This window comes from Ascaphus truei, chromosome 18, assembly GCF_040206685.1.
Source record: "Ascaphus truei isolate aAscTru1 chromosome 18, aAscTru1.hap1, whole genome shotgun sequence".
NCBI lineage: Eukaryota > Metazoa > Chordata > Amphibia > Anura > Ascaphidae > Ascaphus > Ascaphus truei.
Genome location: NC_134500.1, coordinates 27,144,069 through 27,166,294, shown reverse-complemented (window position 1 = coordinate 27,166,294; position 22,226 = coordinate 27,144,069). Strand labels below are relative to the sequence as shown.

General features: G+C 48.1%; 1 protein-coding gene across 8 annotated transcripts in view; it reads right to left on the bottom strand.

The window, feature by feature from the left end:
• Positions 1-1,836: 1,836 nt before the first annotated feature.
• The window catches only part of CPEB1 (cytoplasmic polyadenylation element binding protein 1), a 34,075-nt gene continuing 13,685 nt past the window's right edge, over positions 1,837-22,226 (bottom strand). For 6 of the 8 annotated variants that reach the window (XM_075575933.1, XM_075575934.1, XM_075575938.1 and 3 more), the window contains 9 exons: positions 20,260-20,459; positions 18,089-18,341; positions 17,112-17,225; positions 14,269-14,373; positions 8,412-8,548; positions 7,643-7,841; positions 7,051-7,145; positions 6,423-6,503; positions 1,837-3,358 (listed from right to left, as the gene is read on the bottom strand). In XM_075575933.1, the coding sequence (XP_075432048.1) occupies positions 3,248-3,358; positions 6,423-6,503; positions 7,051-7,145; positions 7,643-7,841; positions 8,412-8,548; positions 14,269-14,373; positions 17,112-17,225; positions 18,089-18,341; positions 20,260-20,459 (1,295 nt within the window). In that variant the 3' untranslated portion in view covers positions 1,837-3,247. The remainder of the gene's footprint in view (positions 3,359-6,422; positions 6,504-7,050; positions 7,146-7,642; positions 7,842-8,411; positions 8,549-14,268; positions 14,374-17,111; positions 17,226-18,088; positions 18,342-20,259; positions 20,460-22,226) is intronic. The other 2 variants (XM_075575935.1, XM_075575936.1) reach the window with 1 other exon arrangement.

Sequence of the window (22,226 nt, the reverse complement as noted above, 5' to 3'; positions counted from 1 at the left end):
CCCTAACATCCCGCTGCGAATACCTCTCCCTATACACCCTAACACCCCGCTGCTAATACCTCTCCCTATACACCCTAACATCCCGCTGCTAAAAACCTCTCCCTATACACCCTAACATCCTGCTGCTAATACCTCTCCCTATACACCCTAACATCCCGCTGCTAATACCTCTCCCTATACACCCTAACATCCTGCTACTAATACCTCTCCCTATACACCCTAACACCCCGCTGCTAATACCTCTCCCTATACACCCTAACATCCCGCTGCTAATACCTCTCCCTATACACCCCAACATCCCGCTGCTAATACCTCTCCCTATACACCCTAACACCCCGCTACTAATACCTCTCCCTATACACCCTAACATCCCGCTGCTAATACCGCTCCCTATACACCCTAACATCCCGCTGCTAATACCTCTCCCTATACACCCTAACACCCCGCTACTAATACCTCTCCCTATACACCCTAACATCCCGCTGCTAATACCGCTCCCTATACACCCTAACAGCCTGCTGCTAATACCTCTCCCTATACACCCTAACATCCCGCTGCTAATACCTCTCCCTATACACCCCAACATCCCGCTGCTAATACCTCTCCCTATACACCCTAACATCCCGCTGCTAATACCTCTCCCTATACACCCTAACATCCTGCTGCTAATACCTCTCCCTATACACCCTAACATCCCGCTGCTAAAAACCTCTCCCTATACACCCTAACATCCTGCTGCTAATACCTCTCCCTATACACCCTAACATCCCGCTGCTAATACCTCTCCCTATACACCCTAACATCCCGCTGCTAATACCTCTCCCTATACACCCTAACATCCCGCTACTAATACCTCTCCCTATACACCCTAACACCCCGCTACTAATACCTCTCCCTATACACCCTAACATCCCGCTGCTAATACCTCTCCCTATACACCCTAACATCCCGCTGCTAATACCTCTCCCTATACACCCTAACATCCCGCTGCTAGTACCTCTCCCTATATACCCCAACATCCCGCTGCCAATACCTCTCCCAACCACCAAGATATTAGTCCCAGACCATGTGCCTATGCAAACAGTCTTATTACTCCCGCAGGAAAGCTCCTTTCCAACATATAGGGCCACAGTTCTGGTGTCTGCCTATGCCCCCCCCCCCCCCCCACAGTTGCATGGACCCACAATCAGATGCATAATTTGTAGTGTTCCCAAGTGGGGGACCAAAAGATGGCCCTGCCCGGTGTATGGATGCAGATGTAGCCAAGGTTGTTGGCATGTTATGCTGGGATAATCTGTATTATCACCACCATTGAAACGAATATTCTGCTTTATAACGGAATTTGTTGCATTTTCAGCAAAGCCTCCATGCTTCAGACTGCCAATGAAATTCATTGAATGGCCCCTTTCCTCATACAAGGCCTTGACCCCACATCCGCTCTAGGTATAGATTAGCACACAGCCATATAGCTTACATACCTTGCTTTAGGACAGCGTTCCCTTCTAGTTATACAAGCATTGCCTGGCATGCGCACCAATGCCCAACCATCGCCACTTAATAGACCAGATTTTCCAACACCACTATGTAAATCCCTGCCGGATAATTAGTGCCTGGCGTTTCCAATAACACAAGTCTCTCCTCCCCAGCCCCATCCTACAAGCCAGACCTTTCCTCATTTCAGAATCTCTATAGGTGCAAAGTTCTCACAGCCGGAGCATTCTCACCCGAATTACATACCGGGGACACAAACATTTACAAGAACGCAAGAGAAGGTGCCGTGAAGCCAAGTGCACCGACCAGGCCCCCATCCCCAACCCAAAGAAACAAGGAGTCTCATTACTGCTTCAACGTGTTTATTATGTGCCAAGAGAACAAAAATAAGTACACCACATCTGTAGGTTAAGTGCATCTTCTGCTTGCATAACTACATGAGGTAGAGACGTCACACGTACCCAATCAGGGCAGCTAGGGATATATATAGGGTCTTAGCTCAGCAACTGGGGGGGGGGATACAGATGGTCTTTGGCACAGAGCTTCCAACAGAGAGGGGGGACACACAGAAAACACAGATTTGAAAGGCCTGCATGTCAGCAGTTTCCAAAAAGCTGACCAATATAAAGAGTGCGGACACTTAACCCCTCCAGGAGAAAGGTCTGACCCCAACTCTCGCCTCTACCCCATCCTCAGAGAGACAGGAAACAAAAAAAAAATACACATATTACAGCCCTTTGTCCAGCCAAATACAAACCGAAAGTGATTAAAAACTTCACCATCCCCTGAAGTGCAAATTAAAAAAATGTGCAACAAACTTTCCTTAAAACTATATACACATCACATGGTCAATATCCGGCCCAGGTAGGAGTCCCCAGGTCTGTCCTTTGGTTGCAAACTCTGTTTTACAAAGATTTTATTAATTTTTTTCCTCTTCTAAACCAGCAGCTCCCAGAAACAGAAAAAAAAAAAAAAAAGTTGCAATCATGTTAAAAGCTGCCAGAAAAGAACAAAAAAACGACTTAAAAACCGTCTTTTAAGAGTGTAAAAAGGAACTGGTAAAAACCCCACGGTGGGTAAAACATGAAATATGATTTGGTTTAAATAAAGAGCAGATCCTGCTGTTGTTGGAACAGTAAAAATGTCAGCTGAACAATCAGTTTATGGTGTTCAGATGGGACATTAAATAAATTCGGAAGGCACTGTATGGTAACTGCAAAGTATGGGGAGGGGGTTTAATGAAGTCTGCGGCATCACCAGCAGTATACTGTATATTGCAAGGAATGTAAAAAAAAAAACAAAAAAGCGCCTTCAGTAAATAAAAAATTAACCCAGAGGCATCTGTAGCTGTAACAGTCAGAAAACATGGCTCGCGTTTCGCTTCACCTTCAGCAAAACGCGACCAGTCTGGGAACTGCAAAAACTCCTGGGAGGAAGGAATAGCCTCCCCCAAACCTTAAAAAAAAATCCCCGACCAAAATTCACTGTGCGCTAGTGCGAAAAAAACCGAACACGAGGTACAGCAAGTGCAGAAAAGGGAAACAAAGAGAAGTGACTCCCTCCAGTCCTCCGACATCCGCGTCATCCTGCAAAAACCCAAAAATATGCAACAAAAAAAAAATAATGCGAGAGCTTTGGGGAGGGCCAGACGGGAGGGGACGGGACACTGGCGCCTTCTCCCGCTCCGGCGCGTCCTGCAGCGGCACGAGATGCGGATAAGTAGCTTCTCGGAGGTGGACGTTGTGAGGCCACGGCTTTAGCTGGAGTCCCGGCTCTTTTGGTTTCGCATGAGCGGACGGTGGTGTCGAAGGATCTCCATGGAGTGCTGCCAGTGCCAGCAGGAGCGGCAGAAATACTTGAAGCAAACCTGGGAAGACAGCGGGGGAAAGGGTGTGAAGCCTGGTGCACACCGGCAGCGGTCAGGCCTGGCCGCTAATAGAAAGTGGCACAAAACTACAAACAATTGCAGCAAGCTGTAGCCCAGGAATACACACCCACCCCACACACCAAAAATGAGTGCCACGGAGGGTAGCCAAATGTATACATGTAGCATTGGGTAATTTGTGGACATGAGATGGGTTCTGGTGTTAGAGCTTGTGTTTAGGGTTCTGGTGTTAGAGCTTGTGTTTATTACTTTTCAACTGGTATCAGTTGTTTGGATATTAGTGGCCCCTCCTTCCACAGTTTAAGTTCACCCCACCCCACTTTTAAGTAGCAGGTTTTTCCAGGTCTATTAATGCAATTCTCCCTCCACTGCAGAGGTAAATGAGAATTTTCACAGGTAGTGTTAGGACCTGCATACTGGTCATGCCGTGATGTGGCTGCCGGATTACAACACTTTGGCCAAAGAGTTTAACTAAATGACCCATTCCTGAGAATACCAATTAATTAAATGACCCATTCCTGAGAATACCAACATTGAAGTATTTAATTATGCATTTTGTCACATTGGGTATTCTGTCCTTTGTTACAAAACTACAAATACCAGGCGCTGGGGATGTTTCCCAGAGGTCTGCGAACCCACGGATCCCCAAATAAGCTTCAAATGATTTGGGGCGATTGCCGGTTTAAAGGCGGTCCCTCCTAATGGCATCTGCCAATGAATGCGATGCCGCTGCTCCCTAGGTAGGTATATGAACATGAACCAACAGAAAAAAGTAACTGTGGGCAAATGAGGTTACTGTTTCTTGTTTAGTTCATGGCAATATTTATAAACGCTATAAAAGTTTAAAAAAAAATAAATACAGTTCCCAGAAGTCTGGCTAGTGACCCAAAACACTAGGCAAGATTATAAAAACGTTTACAGAGTTGATCTAAGAAAGACCAGAAAGATCTCCCTATCTCTAGCACTCTATGCTGGATAATAGTAGAGACGACAGTGGTCTTACAGATAATTACTGTAAAATCGGTCTATTGACCCATGAGAACCAGGAAGATTAAATTTAAAAAAAATATAAAGTTTTATTTCATAATCACAATAGAAAATTCATATAAAGATCTAAAAATATATGTAACGATAAAATCCCCATAATCAAGTGGCTTATAGAGAGGCTGTTCAAGGTAAGTACACTTAGTGATTCAATGGTATGCAGCCTAATTTCAACTCTGTAAAAATAGTTATATTAATTCCCTCAGAACCTGCTTTAATCTTCACACATATCATAGGACATACATGGTGGAAGCGGTCTCATTTCTCCATTTGTTGCCAAGATTATAAAAACCCCAATATTTTGTGATAGGTTGGGATATTTGAACACCCTGTATATACTGTATACAGTTTCATATGGTACATTGCTACTAAAGGCTTTCCCACCGGAAGTGCTCTCCAGCAGTCTGCATTTCCTGGCACGCAAAAGCAGATTGTAGGCAGTGGCTCGGAATTGAAAACAAAGATTTTAGCCAACATTACTGCCGCCTGTGGCGCGCTCCTGCGGGTGCAATGGCGCAATAGCCCTGCCCCCTTCTCGCGAGTGAAACAGTGGCAGCTTCCTGCTGCTTACCGCGGGCGTAACCCAGACAGTGATACGGAGCCCTGATGGAAGCGCTTAGAGAGGTCAGTCTGGCTATTAGTGAACAAAAAATATATATAGTTACAGTGCGCTACTAGTGATCCTCAATTGTCAATGTGAATACTTATTCACCCATTATACACCTCTGAAATGGTAAAACCAACAACAACCTCTACTGTCGAGATGGCGTCTGCAGCTGTTATATGTGGAGTGGCTCAGCACCCCTAGACAACAGCGAAACGAGAAAACCAGCGCAAACGCACTAGTGAAGCACTTTCAAATTATATTGTAAAAGTAAAAAAGTGTGATATCTGTGTACATAAAGTTAAAACATATCAGGCACGTCATGCACTCAGGCATAGGTTACCAGGCACCGCCCGCCGCGGGCAACAGGAGCACTTCTTCGCACGGCCCCTCAGGTGATGTTCAGCTGGACCCTCAGGGTAGATGCCTGAGCTTAGGTGGCTGTTCTCATGCCCACATCAGGGAACTTCCCTCTGGCGTGTGCAGGACTTCCGTCTGGCGTGTATAGGACGTCTGGCTGGCTTATGGGGTCGAAGGTGACTTTGCCGGAACAATACGAGCCGCAGTCAGGCTTACAGTTCAGTTTCTCCGCACTGTTTTGCGACAAGCCGCCAAGTAATGACGGCCGTCGGCTGATTACGGCGTCGCTCAAGATGGCAATAGGCACCCGTAGAGTCTCGCTATAAATGACTGGAGATACCCGTAGATAATTCGGAGTCACTCGTGAGTCTAATCCAATCCAATAATGACTCACGAGTGACTCCGAATTATCTACGGGTATCTCCAGTCATTTATAGCGAGACTCTACGGGTGCCTATTGCCATCTCGAGCGACGCCGTAATCAGCCGACGGCCGTCATTACTTGGCGGCTTGTCGCAAAACAGTGCGGAGAAACTGAACTGTAAGCCTGACTGCGGCTCGTATTGTTCCGGCAAAGTCACCTTCGACCTCATAAGCCAGCCAGACGTCCTGCACACGCCAGACGGAAGTCCTGCACACGCCAGAGGGAAGTTCCCTGATGTGGGCATGAGAACAACCACCTAAGCTCAGGCATCTACCCTGAGGGTCCAGCTGAACATCACCTGAGGGGCCGTGCGAAGAAGTGCTCCTGATGCCCGCGGCGAGCGGTGCCTGGTAACCTATGCCTGAGTGCATGACGTGTCTGATATGTTTTAACTTTATGAACGCAGATATCACACTTTTTACAATAGAGTCTGGCTATTAGACCTGCATCTTCTCAGAACCTTCCTGCGTATCCTCGCCGCTCCCAAGGAGAGCGGCCGCCCTCACGCAGTGACCGGACGCTCGTGTGGATCTTTATGGCGGTCTAGCCACGTTCTCTGGTCCCATGCCGGCAGTTTAACAAAGTCTGGTACAGAGAGAACTATAACCGGTTACCTGGTCTCTGCAGAAGAAGGGACCCGGCTGAGCATTGCAGACCTGACACACCGAGTCTTCCAGATACGGGTCGATCTGCACCTGCAGGACACATTCAACCACAATCAGGACAAGTTCAGTGGGGTGGCAAGTTTATCAATATAGGGAACGGATGTCAGCGGGTCCAGTATGCAGACATTTAGGACCTCTAATGAGGAGAGCAGTGTTCAGGGCAGTAACACCCGGACTATGATATAAAGAGAACGTTCTGCATATATAACAGACCACGGGGGGGGGGGGGAGAAGCATGGGAAACACCGCTGTTTAAAAGGGAGTTTAGAGGCGTGTAGTATACATGTCCCTGAAGTTGCGACTTTGATGTCTTTATATAAAAGTGGTTTCAGAGACGGGACAGATTAGAGAAATTAACCTGGAAGACCAACAGGTTTGGACAGGATTAAACCCGCACCTCTAAGACAAGCTGCAATTACACGCAGAGGCATCTTTATGACACCTGTCAGAAACTTTGACGCTTAAGTGGTTTATTGGAGAACTGACCCACCCCATGACCACACTGCCCTCCACAACCATGCTGCCCCCTCCCCACGCTGCCCCCTGACCCCCCATCAAATGAACACACAGCCCTCACCTTCTTTGTGAACTTGGCAGTTTTTATTTCCACGAACGCCGCGCTCACGGCTTTCAGGTAACTGCGCTGGTTGTTGAAGGTCACACGTCCAGACCCTGAGATGAAAGGAAGAGAGCAGGTCAGACGCCGACCCATGATGGGGTCACCCCAAGCTGCAGTCAAGTGTCCCACCCCAGAGAACCCTCGGAACTGCCCATCATTACAAAATCTAAAAATCAGTCCGCTCCCTGGGGGAAAAAAAATAATAATGAATGACCGCCTACCAAATACCCACAGATCCATCTCCCAAAAGCCGGTGAGAGGAACAGGAAGTCCTTCACAAAAAGGTGGTGGATGCATGGAAAGACTCCCAACTGAGGTAGAGGCCAAGACAATAATGTAGTGTAGAAATGCTCGGGACAGAGAACAGAAGGTTCTAATAGGGTTTGAGGCGTTACAGCAGGTAGGAGACTTGCAAGACGGGGAGTATTGGCACGTTTAACCCTTGGCAGCACACACGTTTGCTCAGTTAAGAGCCGCCACGATTGGCATCGCTGGCAGAGAAGGTATTAAATACAAAATGCAGAGCGGCAGAGGAGATGCCGGCGCTCACCGATCGGGTACTTGTGCTTATCTGTATCGATGCCGGCATAGACCACACCACCGAACAGGTCGTTCATGATCGAGGCGAGGGCCTCGGCGTTCAGCATGCCGTGGAGGGCTCCCACGAACACCGTCTTGCTGGGGTCCAGCCGCTGAGACGGGCTACGCACAAAGTTGCTGTCTGCAAGCACCCAGGGGATGACCTGCACCTAGGGACAATGAGGATGGGGTGTCAGGCTCCTCCTGCGTCACAGCACCCAGGTCAAAGATCAGCATTACAGTAGGGAATAGGATGGGTTGGGGGGAGGTGGAAGGAGTTTGGGAGGTAACACTACACTACAGTGCAAAGCTCCACCAATATCACAAAGCTCCCATATCAAAGACCAGCACAACATCAGGGAAACTACTACACCTTTAGTAAATGATTTACATGAATATTTTAATTTTGCGCTGGCAGGAATAATCAATATAGCGTCAATAGCGCTATGTACACAATTTCCAGGCTTAACCAGTCCCTGCCCATACGAGTAGTTATGACGCCATCATTAGCGTGCCCAATTACGTACGTGTCCGATTTAAGTTATTAAAGACGTGACAGGCCCTCTGGATATATATTAGCATATATGGGACGCAGGGCCTCTCTGGATGTGGATCAGTACATACGAGACAAAGGGCTCAGGCAGGGCCTCTCGATGTAGATCAGGGGATATGGGATGGAGGGTTTCCAGGGAGGGCACAGGGGAAATAACGTCGGATGCCCCCGCGCGCTGCACCGTTACCTCCTTGCAACGCATTCTGCGGCTGGACATTTTGAAGTAGTGTTCGCTCAGACCGTCCTGGCTCAGCAGGTCCTGGGTACAGGCCTGAAGCAGGGCACGTACCGACTTCTCCGACTCAAACACCAAGTACACGTAACCTGACCAGGGGAGCGAGAGAGTGAGGTCAGAGGCACAGGTGCCTGGGAGATGGACAGACAGAAATGTCAGTCACCTTACAGGGTGACCAGTTTCAGAATATTCTGCTGTTCAGCCCTTCACAGCCAGAGAGGTTTATATCCATGCATCTGTGACATGCCCCCACCTGCAGGATGCCCTAGCCATGCATTGAAGTCCCCCCCACCTGCAGGATGCCCTAGCCATGCATTGAAGTCCCCCCCACCCCCCACCTGCAGGATGCCCATGACATGCATTGAAGACCCCACAAGAGGCAGCAGCTACACCCCAAACAGGGTTTTTTTTTTTTTGTTTTTTTTTAATGTCTTTAAATGGTTTATAACGCTAACAGGATAAAAATAATAATAACTAAATAATAATAACTAAAGAACTGAAGCCTCCATGCTCCTGGTTTGGTCAGCGTGTATACACCTATACCAGACCTCAATGCAACGTCTGAGCTTTCGGTAACATTGTGTCTTCCGTTCTTTTCTGAGCGCTAAATGATCAGCACAGACCCCACAAACACAGGGGGAAAGATCCCTGCTAGAGAAATGTTATACTGTATTACAATCCCACCCATTTAAGAGGCTGTTCGACCTCAGAATTTAACACCCAGGTTAAAAGAAACCCAACTTCTGTAGAGAATAAATGCAGGTAATCAATGCTTCTCCATGCCGCCGAAAACACTAACCCAGACAGGTGCCGCCTGGGGATGTTATGCTGCCGTCCGAGTGGCTGTGACATCCCTGGGGGGGTCGTCTGTTGGGATTTCAGTGTTCCCGGCAGAATAAAGAAGGTATCTATTACATGCAGCTTATTTTATCTTCCGTGTTTATTAAAGGTAAATAATTTAAAGATTAAACCCCTTCCAGCTGTCACAGGCAGTGCTGTAAACGACAATCCCAGGAGGTGGCGACAGGAGACGCAGGAACCAAAACATGGCGGCAGAGGAGAAACTAGGGCGGGCAATATCAAAACGGTCACCACGATAAGAAATGTATTACGATAGATATAGATGGTGATAAATTTGTTAAAGTCTGAAAATGTTCTTGTAAATCTACATAAAATATGTTCAAAATACACTTTAAATTTACTAGAACAAAGGCCTTCATTTCCAAACCTTTTCCCTGTCTGCACACCACCATTCTTCATCAACACTGCCCCCATCCCCTTCATCCCATCCCCCCCCCCCCACTGCTTCCAACACTCACCTACACTACTCCCATCCCCATAATTCCACTCACCTACACTGCTGGTAGTGGAGGGCTTAACAAAAAGGAAAGTGAGGAGAGTAGTTCCTACCTTGCCCTGCTGCCGCTTGCGGCGCACAAGCTCTCCCCCTGCTGCCTGTAGCTCTTCCTTCTGCATCAGCACTCAGAAGCAGGAAGGGAGTGGGATTCACAGAAAGGTAGCGACTTCAAGGCTGCACCTCTGAGCACCGGCATCCCGAAATAGTGTGATAACCGGTAATGTCCCAGATAAGCACTGGGAGATTATCACGATTACTAAATATCGGTATATTGCCAAACCGCAGGGTCCATCATAAGGGATAATTTAACTATATTATTTTATTGATATTAAGCAAAAAAAGGTAGCATACATGGTAGAGGTTGAACTTGGATGGATGCCTTTTTCAACCTATGCTAAATTTATATGGATACTTTATCCTATATCTGTACTTACAGTATATTGATCCAGAGGAAAGCAAACAAAACCCCACTGAAATATCTAATGTCTGATAAGGGGAAAGAAACCCCTTCCCGACTCCAAATATTGACAGATTACTCCCTGGATCAACATCCTTCATGTTTACTTATTTGGTATATCCCAGTATACATTTCCTTTCTAAAAAGATGCCCAACTTTTTTTTTTTAAAGATATCTATTGTATCTGCCATCACAGTCTCCATGGGTAATGAATTCCCCATTGTAACTGCCCTTACTGTAAAGAACCCTTTCCTTTGTTGCTGGTGAAATCTCCTTTCCTCCAACTTTAGGCTACGGCCCCAGTCCTCCCTGCTGCATGCGTGCCTGGCGGCATGGCTGCGCGTGCAGAAACTATAGCTGCGATCTGTAGGGGAGTGCGGTGGGGCAGGGCCATGATTCTTGTCTGCCCTGCCAGCGTACATGTCACAGCACTTTGCATGCCCACACAGCCACTGGTGCCAGTCCCATAGAGGGCAGTGCAGCACGCCCACACCGCGATGACCAGGGACCCTGCTTCGTAGGGGGCGCGATCAGATTGCCTTAAGGCATTGATCGTGCCCATAGACCGCGCAGGTAGAGAGGAGGGCGCGCGCGTTGCGCAAGAAATCAGTCGAAACTGATTTGCCACGACACGTCACGTGAGCGGCTTGCCAAATGAGGGCGAACCAGCTCCGTGATGTCCCTAGGCACGCACCCCACAGCGTGTCTACCTTGGCCAGGAAAAGCACCCACTTCATGTGGGTGATGTCACACCCTCTGCGTTGGTGAAGTCACCATGGCCTGGGCCTTAAGGGGTGACCCTGTGTTTGTACTGAGCTTGGGATGAATAGTTCTTTTGAAAGCTCCTTGTAATACACATACTATCCCATCTTAGATGCCACTTTTCTAATTTAAATAAATTAGTTTAGCTAGCCTCTCCTCATAAAATCAGATTACCCATCCCCTTTATTAATTTGGTGGCTCATCTCTGCACACACTAGTTCTATAATGTCTTTTCGAAGGACTGGTGCCCAAAATTGTACTCCATATTCAAGGTGGTCTTGCTAACACTTTATAAAGGGGCATAATTATGTTTACTTCCCTTCCATCCATTGCCTGTTTAATGCAAGATAAGATCTTGTTTGCCTTTGCAGCTACTGCCTGACATTGGGCACTATTGCTAAGCCTGCTGTCTACAAGCACTCCTAAATCCATCTCCATCAAGGATTCCCCTAATTTATCCCCATTTAATTTGTAAATTGCCTGTTTATTCTTGTTTTCCAAATGCATAACCTTACATTAATCTGTATTAAACCTCATCTGCCATTTACCTGCCCAAATTTCCAGTCTCTCCAAGTCCTTGTGGAGAGAAGTTACATCCTGCTCTGATTCTACCACCTTACACAATGTAGTGTCATCAGCAAAGATGGAGACTGCTCTCTATGCAAACATCAAGGTCATTAATAAAGTTAAAAAGCAGGGGTCCCAGTACCGATCCTTGAGCAACTTTAGCCCAACCTGAAAAGTTACATTTATTACAACTGTTGTCTGTCCTTCAACCAGTTTTCAATCCATGTGCATATATTTTTACATAGTTCCATTTGCTTTTTTGCACACCAACCTCGTGTGGAACCATATCAAAAGACTTTGTAAAATCTAAGTAGACCACATCAACAGCATTACCCTGGTCTAAATTCCTACTTACCTCCTCAAAGAAACCAATCGTTAGTTTGGCACGACCTATCCTTCATAAATCCATGCTGACTATTACCAATAATTGTTTTCTATTAGGTATTCCTGAATATTATCCCGTACTAAACCTTCAAGTAGCTTCCCCACTATTGAAGTCGGCCTTACAGGTCCAATTCCCCGGTTGTGATCTAGCTCCCTTTTTAAATAAATATAGGCACCACATTTGCTTTACGCAAATCTTGTGGTACTGAGCCTGTGGCAATGGAGTCCTTGAATATTAAATATAATGGTTTGGCCATTATGGAATGTAGCTCCTCAAGAACTCTTGGATGTATGCCATCGGGGCCAGGTGCCTTTACTTTCATTTTATCAAGCCGCCTATGAACTTCTTCCTCAAGTTAACCAATTGTTCATTAATATGGAGGTTGTGGCTTCCTCCTGCAGCACTACTATTGTAATTGATTCTTCCCTGGTACATACAGAGGCAAAGATTTTGTTTAATACCTCTGCTTTTCCCTTATCTCCAATAATTTGCCTACCCATCTCACACTGAAAGGGTCCTATATTTTCTCCTCATTTTTTGTTATTAAAGTACTTAAAGAACTTTAGGGTTGATCTTTCTTTCTATTGCAATCTTTTTTTCATTATCCATTTTTGCTCATTTGATTGCCCTTTTGCAACTTTTGTTACATTCCTTATAATTCTGATACGATGCCTCCGTCCCTTCTGACTAAGAAACTAAACGCCTGCCTCATTTCCATTTTCTTCCCCACTTGTTTAGCCACATTGATTTAGACTTGTTTTTTATATTTATTACCCCAGGGTATACACACTGATAAGTGTGCTTTTCCAACGTTTTAAAGACTGCCCATTTATCTTCCATTTTTCCCACAAAATCACCCCAATTTATTCCTTGTAGAGTAGTCCTCAGTTTAATTAACATCTGCCTTCCTAAAGTTTCAAGTCTTTGTTGAACCCAAGTAATATGGTTTTTGATCATTTATTTCAAATGAGACCATGTTATAATCACTGTTAACAAATATTCAAGTCCCGGAACATTTGGGTGTTAAGTCTACATTGTTTGATATTACCAACTCCAGTATTGCCCCTCTCCTGGTTGGTTTCTCAATAATTTGAGTCAAATAATAGTCTTTAAGTACCCCAAAAAACCCGTTTCCTTCCGTTGCAATGCTAATCTCATTGCCATAGTCCATGTCCGGATTATTAAAAAAAATCACCCATTATGCAAACATGACCATGAATGTTTTATTCTGGAAAGTTCTCTTAATGGGGTGTAGCTGCCTTTATAACAACTGCGTTCCTACTAACCATGCATTACAAGCACAGCAGACACTGGCCCGATCCTACAGAAGACCCTGATGGAGCAGTGCTCTGAGCTCCACCAGGAATTTATAATGTATGCAGCATGGCATGATTACTTATACCCATACCATACAACTGCCATACCCATACCATACACAATGGCATGATTACTTATACCCATACCATACAACTGCCATACCCATACCATACACAATGGCATGATTACCTATACCCATACCATACAACTGCACCTATTTAACACATACAATACCCATTTTCTATGTCTTGCCTAATAAACCTGGTGTACCCATCATACCTAAACCTGGTGTACCCATCATACCCATTTGTGGCTGTATGTGAACAGGTGAACGCTCCTGTCTTTCATTGGCTTGGAAAGCCACTACTAATTTGATAAACAGATTAATTTCTGTAGACATAGGATTTTCTTGGAAATAAATGTAAAGAGAAATGTTTAAAGGTCTTTTAATTCGAATAAAAATCACATGACTTTCATAAGGAGGGCTCACTTGCTGCAAGACAGGAACAAGGGGCATGTAGTGTACCCATGGAAGTGGGCATATTGTTGGGTTCTGAGATACCTTCAAAAACTCAATTGGAAAGGAAAACAAGACCTTTAAATAGATTTCAGTGGTGAAATTCCCTCCCAGCACCAAACCACTAACAATCAAACGAATCTAGTGTAGGATTGCAAAAGAGCCATCCTTTCCTCTCTGGTGGTGAAGGGATTACACTAACAGCAGGTCACACAAGAGGTTCCCCATCACCGTGTCACCATGAGACTGTGCCCAGTTCCCCATCACCGTGTCACCATGAGACTGTGCCCAGTTAACCCATCACCGTGTCACCATGAGAAGGTGCCCATTTCCCCATCACCGTGTCACCATGAGAAGGTGCCTGTCACTCTGCAGAGAGGGAAGTCCCTGATGCAGTCCCAGGAAGTGCTTGAATAAAAAATATAATTCCTACCACGTCAGCATTACCTTTCGGCATATTACCTTTGGGAGGGCAGCGGGGGTGTTTCCCATCCTTACCAGGCCACTCGACACTTAGAGCCCCAAAGACACGGAACGTGTTGATCAGTCCAGCTGCAAGAAAACAGAGACTTACAAACGGCAGCATACGCGGATTAAGCAGCCGGGTCACTTCACATAGCAGGGGCACAGTCCTCCTTATAGTAAAGCTCAATGGTAAGACCCATTTTGGTGCTGGTATCTCTCCCTCCCTTCACTCCCAAAGCAGGCTCCATGTAAAAACCCATTAACATTTAGTGCCACCGGACCCCGTGACACAGCTGGACCAAGAGAAGGCGGCTCCGTGGCAATGCACATTAAGGGCAATGCAAGGGCAAACATGTCATCTTCAACCATGTGCATACAGAGGAAAGATCTGGATATTAGGTAAAGATTGGAAGACAGAAGCCTCCAAAACTATTTGGAAGAGATTAAAAAGCAAACGTGGACATAATCACCTACACTGAACGGACGGACGCAGCATGTCCGTGCCACGTGTCCTGCTAGAGGTGCAATCTTGCTGTGGGCAAAACTGATTTCCCACTGGCAGGTCTATAAAACAGATTCCAGGACTGCAACTAATCCCAGGAGCAGACACTCAACGGGAGCTTCCTACAACCAATCCCAGGAGCAGACACTCAACGGGAGCTTCCTACAACCAATCCCGGGAGCTTCCTACAACCAATCCCGGGAGCTTCCTACAACCAATCCCGGGAGCTTCCTACAACCAATCCCAGGAGCTTCCTACAACCAATCTCAGGAGCTTCCTACAACCAATCCCAGGAGCAGACACTCGACGGGAGCTTTCTACAACTAATCCCAGGAGCAGACGCGACGGGAGCTTCCTACAACCAATCCCAGGAGCTTCCTACAACCAATCCCAGGAGCTTCCTACAACCAATCCCAGGAGCAGACTCGACGGGAGCTTCCTACAACTAATCCCAGGAGCAGACGCGACGGGAGCTTCCTACAACCAATCCCGGGAGCTTCCTACAACCAATCCCGGGAGCTTCCTACAACCAATCCCGGGAGCTTCCTACAACCAATCCCGGGAGCTTCCTACAACCAATCCCAGGAGCAGACACTCGACGGGAGCTTCCTACAACCAATCCCAGGAGCTTCCTACAACCAATCCCAGGAGCAGACGCGACGGGAGCTTCCTACAACCAATCCCAGGAGCTTCCTACAACCAATCCCAGGAGCAGGCACGCGACGGGAGCTTCCTACAACCAATCCCAGGAGCAGGCACGCGACGGGAGCTTCCTACAACCAATCCCAGGAGCAGACGCGACGGGAGCTTCCTACAACCAATCCCAGGAGCTTCCTACAACCAATCCCAGGAGCTTCCTACAACCAATCCCAGGAGCTTCCTACAACCAATCCCAGGAGCTTCCTACAACCAATCCCAGGAGCTTCCTACAACCAATCCCAGGAGCTTCCTACAACCAATCCCAGGAGCTTCCTACAACCAATCCCAGGAGCTTCCTACAACCAATCCCAGGAGCTTCCTACAACCAATCCCAGGAGCTTCCTACAACCAATCCCAGGAGCTTCCTACAACCAAATCCCAGGAGCTTCCTACAACCAATCCCAGGAGCTTCCTACAACCATCAGTACTACGCAACGCTTGCGGGAAACTAATGTCAAAGCGCATTGGGAAAAAGGATTTCTACGAAGATAAAAATGTGGCTCTGCGGCTAAGTTTTGTACATGTATACAGCGCCTGTACTGGATATATACATCTGCAGTGTATAGACTGAACTGGACTTTATATTACGTGCTCTGCTTTGTATTTACGGTTCGTGATTTTTAATAGACTTCTACAAAAAAAACGGCCAGTCCCAGCAGTGGTTGCCATGCTGGTAATGGGGAGTAATCGGGGTACAGGGGAGTAATCGGGGTACAGGGTACTGCTACTTTGTAATGTAAAACCCCACAGGATCACTAATTTTATTTTATTTTTATTGCCGGACCAATGGTATAATGTTTTTGATTGGATTTTAAGCCTTTAAATACAGAAAGCTTTTTAAACTCACTCAAAAACGACTTTCCCCAACAACAAGTAAATGTACTTAAGCCATGCACAGTACCGCTGCTTTTAAGCCACTTCATGATGGGTGTTAAGATTTGCAAACCTTGTAACGGATGGCACAGACGAGACTTCAGATTATGCACTTAGTCTGCACAACTAGTTCATTTTATGTCGAGTGCGCAGAAATTAAACTTCAAACACATCATCCCTCCCGCAACCTCAGATATTAAGAGGTCTCCACCCAGTGTCTGGACATCTAAACCAGCCCGCATCTACAAAGGGACAGGGTGTGACCCCCACAATAATAAGCTGGCCATCAAGAGACCTGGAGTTTGATTTACCCGGCAGGTCGCTTCATGCGTCTCTGAATACGCAATTATAGCCATAATTATTTTTTACATTTTATACACAAGACCATGTGGCCAAGTTGCATTTCTTCTGGGCCTCGAGTCAGGGGGAGTGTTTGTTTTCCCCTTCTCCCCCCTGTCCTTAGAGACAATAAAGATAAGGGGAGGGGGAGAGAGGGGGCTTTGCCTGTGCAAATTCTTGAACAGTGATAAAAAAATAAAAAATAAAAAAAACTGCCCCCAAATCTCAGTTCCCTCTGTTTACAAACCAATTTAAATTAAAAAAATAAACTTTAAAAATCCTTCTACATGTAAGGTTGTTAAACCAAGTCAACCATCAAGATGTGACCCCTTAACCATGTCACTGCCATTAGTACACTTTGGCCTGTGCGGTCCCCTGGGAATGCATTATATATAACCCGACCCAAACGTACTTTCTGTGATGTCCCAGGGAACACCTCCCAGGAACACTTTGCAGGAATAGACCGGGTTCTTGTAGTTTCGGGGGGGCAGCTGGCCGCTCCATGTGCACGTCGCCTCGTTCACAGCTGGGGGAGGCAGAGCGAGTGAGCATGGCAGAAGGCAGAGAGCGGCGTGAGGGCGGGGAGGCAGAGCGAGGGTGGGGAGGCAGGAGGCAGAGAGCGGCGTGAGGGCGGGGAGGCAGAGAGCAGAGCGAGGGTGGGGAGGCAGGAGGCAGAGAGCGGCGTGAGGGCGGGGAGGCAGAGAGCAGAGCGAGGGTGGGGAGGCAGGAGGCAGAGAGCGGCGCGAGGACGGGGAGGTAGAGAGAGGGTGGGGAGGCAGGAGGCAGAGCGAGGGTGGGGAGGCAGGAGGCAGAGAGCGGCGCGAGGACGGGGAGGTAGAGAGAGGGTGGGGAGGCAGGAGGCAGAGCGAGGGTGGGGAGGCAGGAGGCAGAGAGCGGCGCGAGGGCGGGGAGGCAGAGCGAGGGTGGGGAGGCAGGAGGCAGAGCGAGGGTGGGGAGGCAGGAGGCAGAGAGCGGCGCGAGGGCGGGGAGGCAGAGCGAGGGTGGGGAGGCAGAGCGAGGATGGGGAGGCAGAGCGAGGGTGGGGAGGCAGAGCGAGGATGGGGAGGCAGGAGGCAGAGAGCGGCGCGAGGGCGGGGAGGCAGGAGGCAGAGAGCGGCGCGAGGGCGGGGAGGCAGAGCGAGGGTGGGGAGGCAGAGAGCAGAGCGAGGGTGGGGAGGCAGAGCGAGGATGGGGAGGCAGGAGGCAGAGAGGGTAAACCTCTGGGGCCTGGGTCTCCTTACCCATTGTCAGATTGTTTTACAGTTCCCTGTATAGGTTTGTACTGTGCCGTGCACAGATGGTGCTAAATAAAAATACATGCCCTGTGCTTGATTTACTTAAAGACACAGGACTATAGACCAGCAATGTGTCCGGCGTGACCCCGCTTACCTGCTGCCTGTCTGTGCAGACGCGCCTCGCGCTCGATACTGAACGGATCCTCTGCAGTGTCCAGCAGGTCCCAGGACGGCCACACAGAGGCTCCCGGCCACCTCTTGGACATTCCCATGGGGGAGCCAGTCATTGCGGCTAGGGCAGCATGATCCTGGTCCAGCCTCGAGCCAATGCCAAGTTTCATGGGGTCCCTGGACACCCCACCCCCCAGCGGGAGGAACGGCAGGGGGGGAGATATGCGAAGGCTGGACTGGACACAGGAAGGGGGGTGGTTTACAGGTCAGCGAGTACAGAACCCATATCAAAGGCATTGCTTTTATCCCTGCACATACAGGGGTCAGAGGGGAGAGGGGGTTAGCGTGTGCTTTTATCCCTGCACATACAGGGGTCAGAGGGGAGAGGGGGTTAGCATGTGCTTTTATCCCTGCACACACAGGGGTCAGAGGGGAGAGGGGGTTAGCGTGTGCTTTTATCCCTGCACATACAGGGGTCAGAGGGGGTTAGCGTGTGCTTTTATCCCTGCACATACAGGGGTCAGAGGGGAGAGGGGGTTAGCGTGTGCTTTTATCCCTGCACATGATACAGGGGGTTAGCATGTATTTCTATTTTTTTTTTTTTTTTTTTTTAACAGTCTCCAAATCTAGCAGCTTTTTGCGTTTCACAAGTTTTGGCATTTATTGGAAAAAAATAAAATAAAAAAAGAGTACAAATCCTGCCAAGTGTTTTATGGACCTTAAAGTACATGGGACGTTCATACCTAGGAGCGCTGAAGACCTTTTGGAGTTTGCCGCTAGCAATGTACGTCACAACAACAACAACAAATTGTGTCAATATAAACTGACAAATCACATGCTTCGTTATGGTTTTAATAAACCCTCCCAAAACCCACAATTTTCAAATGTGAATTAAATAGGAACCTTTATATATCCCTCAATGTCTCACTTAAATCATTCTCCCCAATCACTGAAACAGCGAAACATCCAGACAGATTGGAAAAGAAATGTGTTCGCATTAGGCCGCGATAATAGTGCAGGCGCGCTCGCCGCGAACATAAGTGTGTTCCGCAATCAGGCCACCCATAGTGCGCGTGAATTTTGAAAATACAATTCACATTTTCGTGCGTGGGCCGCGTCACGTGAGTTCAGCCAATGAGGGCCAACCACTCACGTAATGTCATGGCCATGCCTCCCACCTGTGACGTCACGTACTGGCGCACAAGCCGCCACTATGATCGAGACCTTACAGAAGCACGGGAACATACAGAAACATGCCTCGAGTTTGGCATAAAAAAAAAAAGGGCATAACATAGGAGAAATTATATATGTTAGTAAAACTAGGATCGATAAGGCCATCAGTGACCGAGGAACCTTTGCACAGGCTCCTCACGTGTGGCAGCCATATTATATGTCCATGGGAATATATTAAAAAAAAAAAAAAAAAAAACAACAAAAAAAAAACCACACACCACACTACAGACAAATTGTGTTGTCCACCCCAGATTGAAGAGGGGGAGAGAAAATAAAAAAAATTAAAATAAAAACCCAACACACCCCTTCAAACATTACAATAAAAGACGCATCCCCAGTATGATAGGGCAGCTACTAGGCACCCAAAACAAGACTGCAACTTGTGTACTGCAGCACTCAATGCCAATAGCACATAAGGGGGAAAAAAAAAAAAAAGTTATAACCGTTACATATAAAGCAAACGGTGTTCTGCGTGTTCAGTGTCCCGAGTCCCTGCTGTCCGTCATTACTGGCTCAGGGAGTGGGGGGGGGGGGGGGGGGAGGGGCTGGTTTAATATAAAATCCTAATTTAACACTGTTTCTTCCCCTGGCTAAATCATTTGGTAACATTGTACCTGCCCTCATCTAGAAAAGCACTTCAAGATAAGGCCGCCCTCGTATTGGTGAGAAAAGGGACTAATTAATACTAATACACACAAAAAAAAAAAAATATATATATATAAATTTGAACATAAACTTTTTGTATTAAACGTGTACTCACACCAGGTCGCTACGAGGGCGCCGCCATATCCTTAGCCAATGATTATATTCTGACCTGCTGGGGCAGCCCGGGTGTCACACTGAGTGCTACATGTCCATGCATGTTACAGGCGGAGAGAACACACTCCGTAAGCAGGTGGAGGAGAAATGTATCCCACTTACGATAAGGTCCGAGAGGTGGTCCGAGCCGGAGCTGAACCCGCTGGTGTCCGAGTCCGATGGACTGCTGGAGCGGGAGTCCAAGATAGAGCGGCTGTCCAGGCGGGACCCCCGAAGGTGGGGGGCGGGGTACTTCTCCAGGTCTGATCCGATGGGATCCATGGGTAACAGCCCAAGGGGGGGCTTCCCAAGCATGCTGAAAACTGGAGAGATTCCCCATTATAGCACTACGTGTGTTAACCCCTCCCCAGCTCCCTACTGTACCAGTGCTGTGCGGTCCAAACCCCTATTATACGGCAGAATGTGCAAGGGGCTGTGCAGTTAGAGATTCACTTATTTACGGTGCCTCCGGTGATTCTCGTCCTCCCTTAGGTCTGAAAGTGGCTTCTAGCCGGAGTATCGCACATTGCAGCCTGTGTCAGGACAGAAGGTAAATGGCCATACACGAACCCTTTCACGGCAAGTGCAGAGAACCAGTTAAAGCCCACCCTAAACCATTAGCGGCCCTGCTGGCAGCAGCAGAGCTACATTCCTTACAGCTGTGTGAGCCATCAGGCCGATAACTTACTGTACATGGCGAGACGCACACCAGCGCAATAACCGTGCCTGAAATTGTTCCAGGTTAAAGCCGGGCCTCTGCAGCCGGCACTCCCCTGCAGGGATCTATTTTCGGACATACTTGGCATCACTGTGCGCCCTGCGCTGCCCGAGCTTTTTTTGCTGAATCACCGCTACACGAGACTTGCTGCAGGAGGGGGACAGGAGCCTCTCCCGGGACCGGTAAATGTAACCCGACTCCTCTCCGACTGCCACCGTTAGCCCGGTATCCCACCAACCTACTCTGCAGCGCAGTATCACATTGTATGACAAGAGTGTGCACACATGTTAGGCAGGAGGTTCCCGCTGCACATCACATATAGACTAGGCCTGAATGGGTTGTCTGCTTTGTACCATCCTTAACCCTTCTGCTGCCAGGTGGGACAACCACCATGGAGAGATTAGGTAAACGCCCCGTGCAACACTGATGGGAGGACTGGTTGGCCTAACACCAACTGACTCCCTGATTCAGAGGTACCTTAGGAAGTTTCCCCTCTCCCGCATGTTACACATTCCTACACGTACACAGTGTGTGACCCCCTACACCACTACTCCTACGTCGGCCCCCCATTCTCCGCATCAACATCTCCATTACTGCCAAGACTTTCCCATCCCACACCCCAACAATTCACACATCTTTAGGGGGTTCCTTAACCCTTAGGAGTGACCAGGAGGATGAAGCTACTGGATCTGGCATTCTGGGGTGGGGGCTCACGACATGTTTGCAGGGGGGAGTGCCAGGACATCATGTACATCAGGGGTGCACAACAACTCCAGTCCTCAAGGGCCACCAGCAGGCCAGGTTTTAAGGCTATCCCTGCTTTAGCACAGGGGGCTCAGTTATTTTGATTGAGCCACCTGGGCAGTAGCAGGTATATCCTTAAAACCTGGCGGCCCTTGAGGACTGGAGTTGTTGCGCACCCCGGATGTACATGATGCAGGAGATGACCCCTCCCAACAGTGACAGCTTGATCACATAAGAGGGCCCAGGCACGGAGAGTTCAAGACCATTTAAGGATCCCCATCCAACAGGGGCCTCCTAACCCATCCAACAGGGGCCTCCTATCCCCATCCAACAGGTGCCTCCTCCTATTCCCATCCAACAGGGGCCTCCTCCTATCCCCATCCAACAGGGGCCTCCTCCTATCCCCATTCAACAGGGGCCTCCTATCCTCATCCAACAGGGGCCGTCTCCTTCTAACCCATCCAACACCCTCCTATCCCCATCCAACAGGGGCCTCCTCCTATCCCCATCCAACAGGGGCCTCCTCCTAACCCATCCAACACCCTCTTATCCCCATCCAACATGGGCCTCCTCCTATCCCCATCCAACAGGGGCCTCCTCCTCCTAACCCATCCAACAGGGGCCTCCC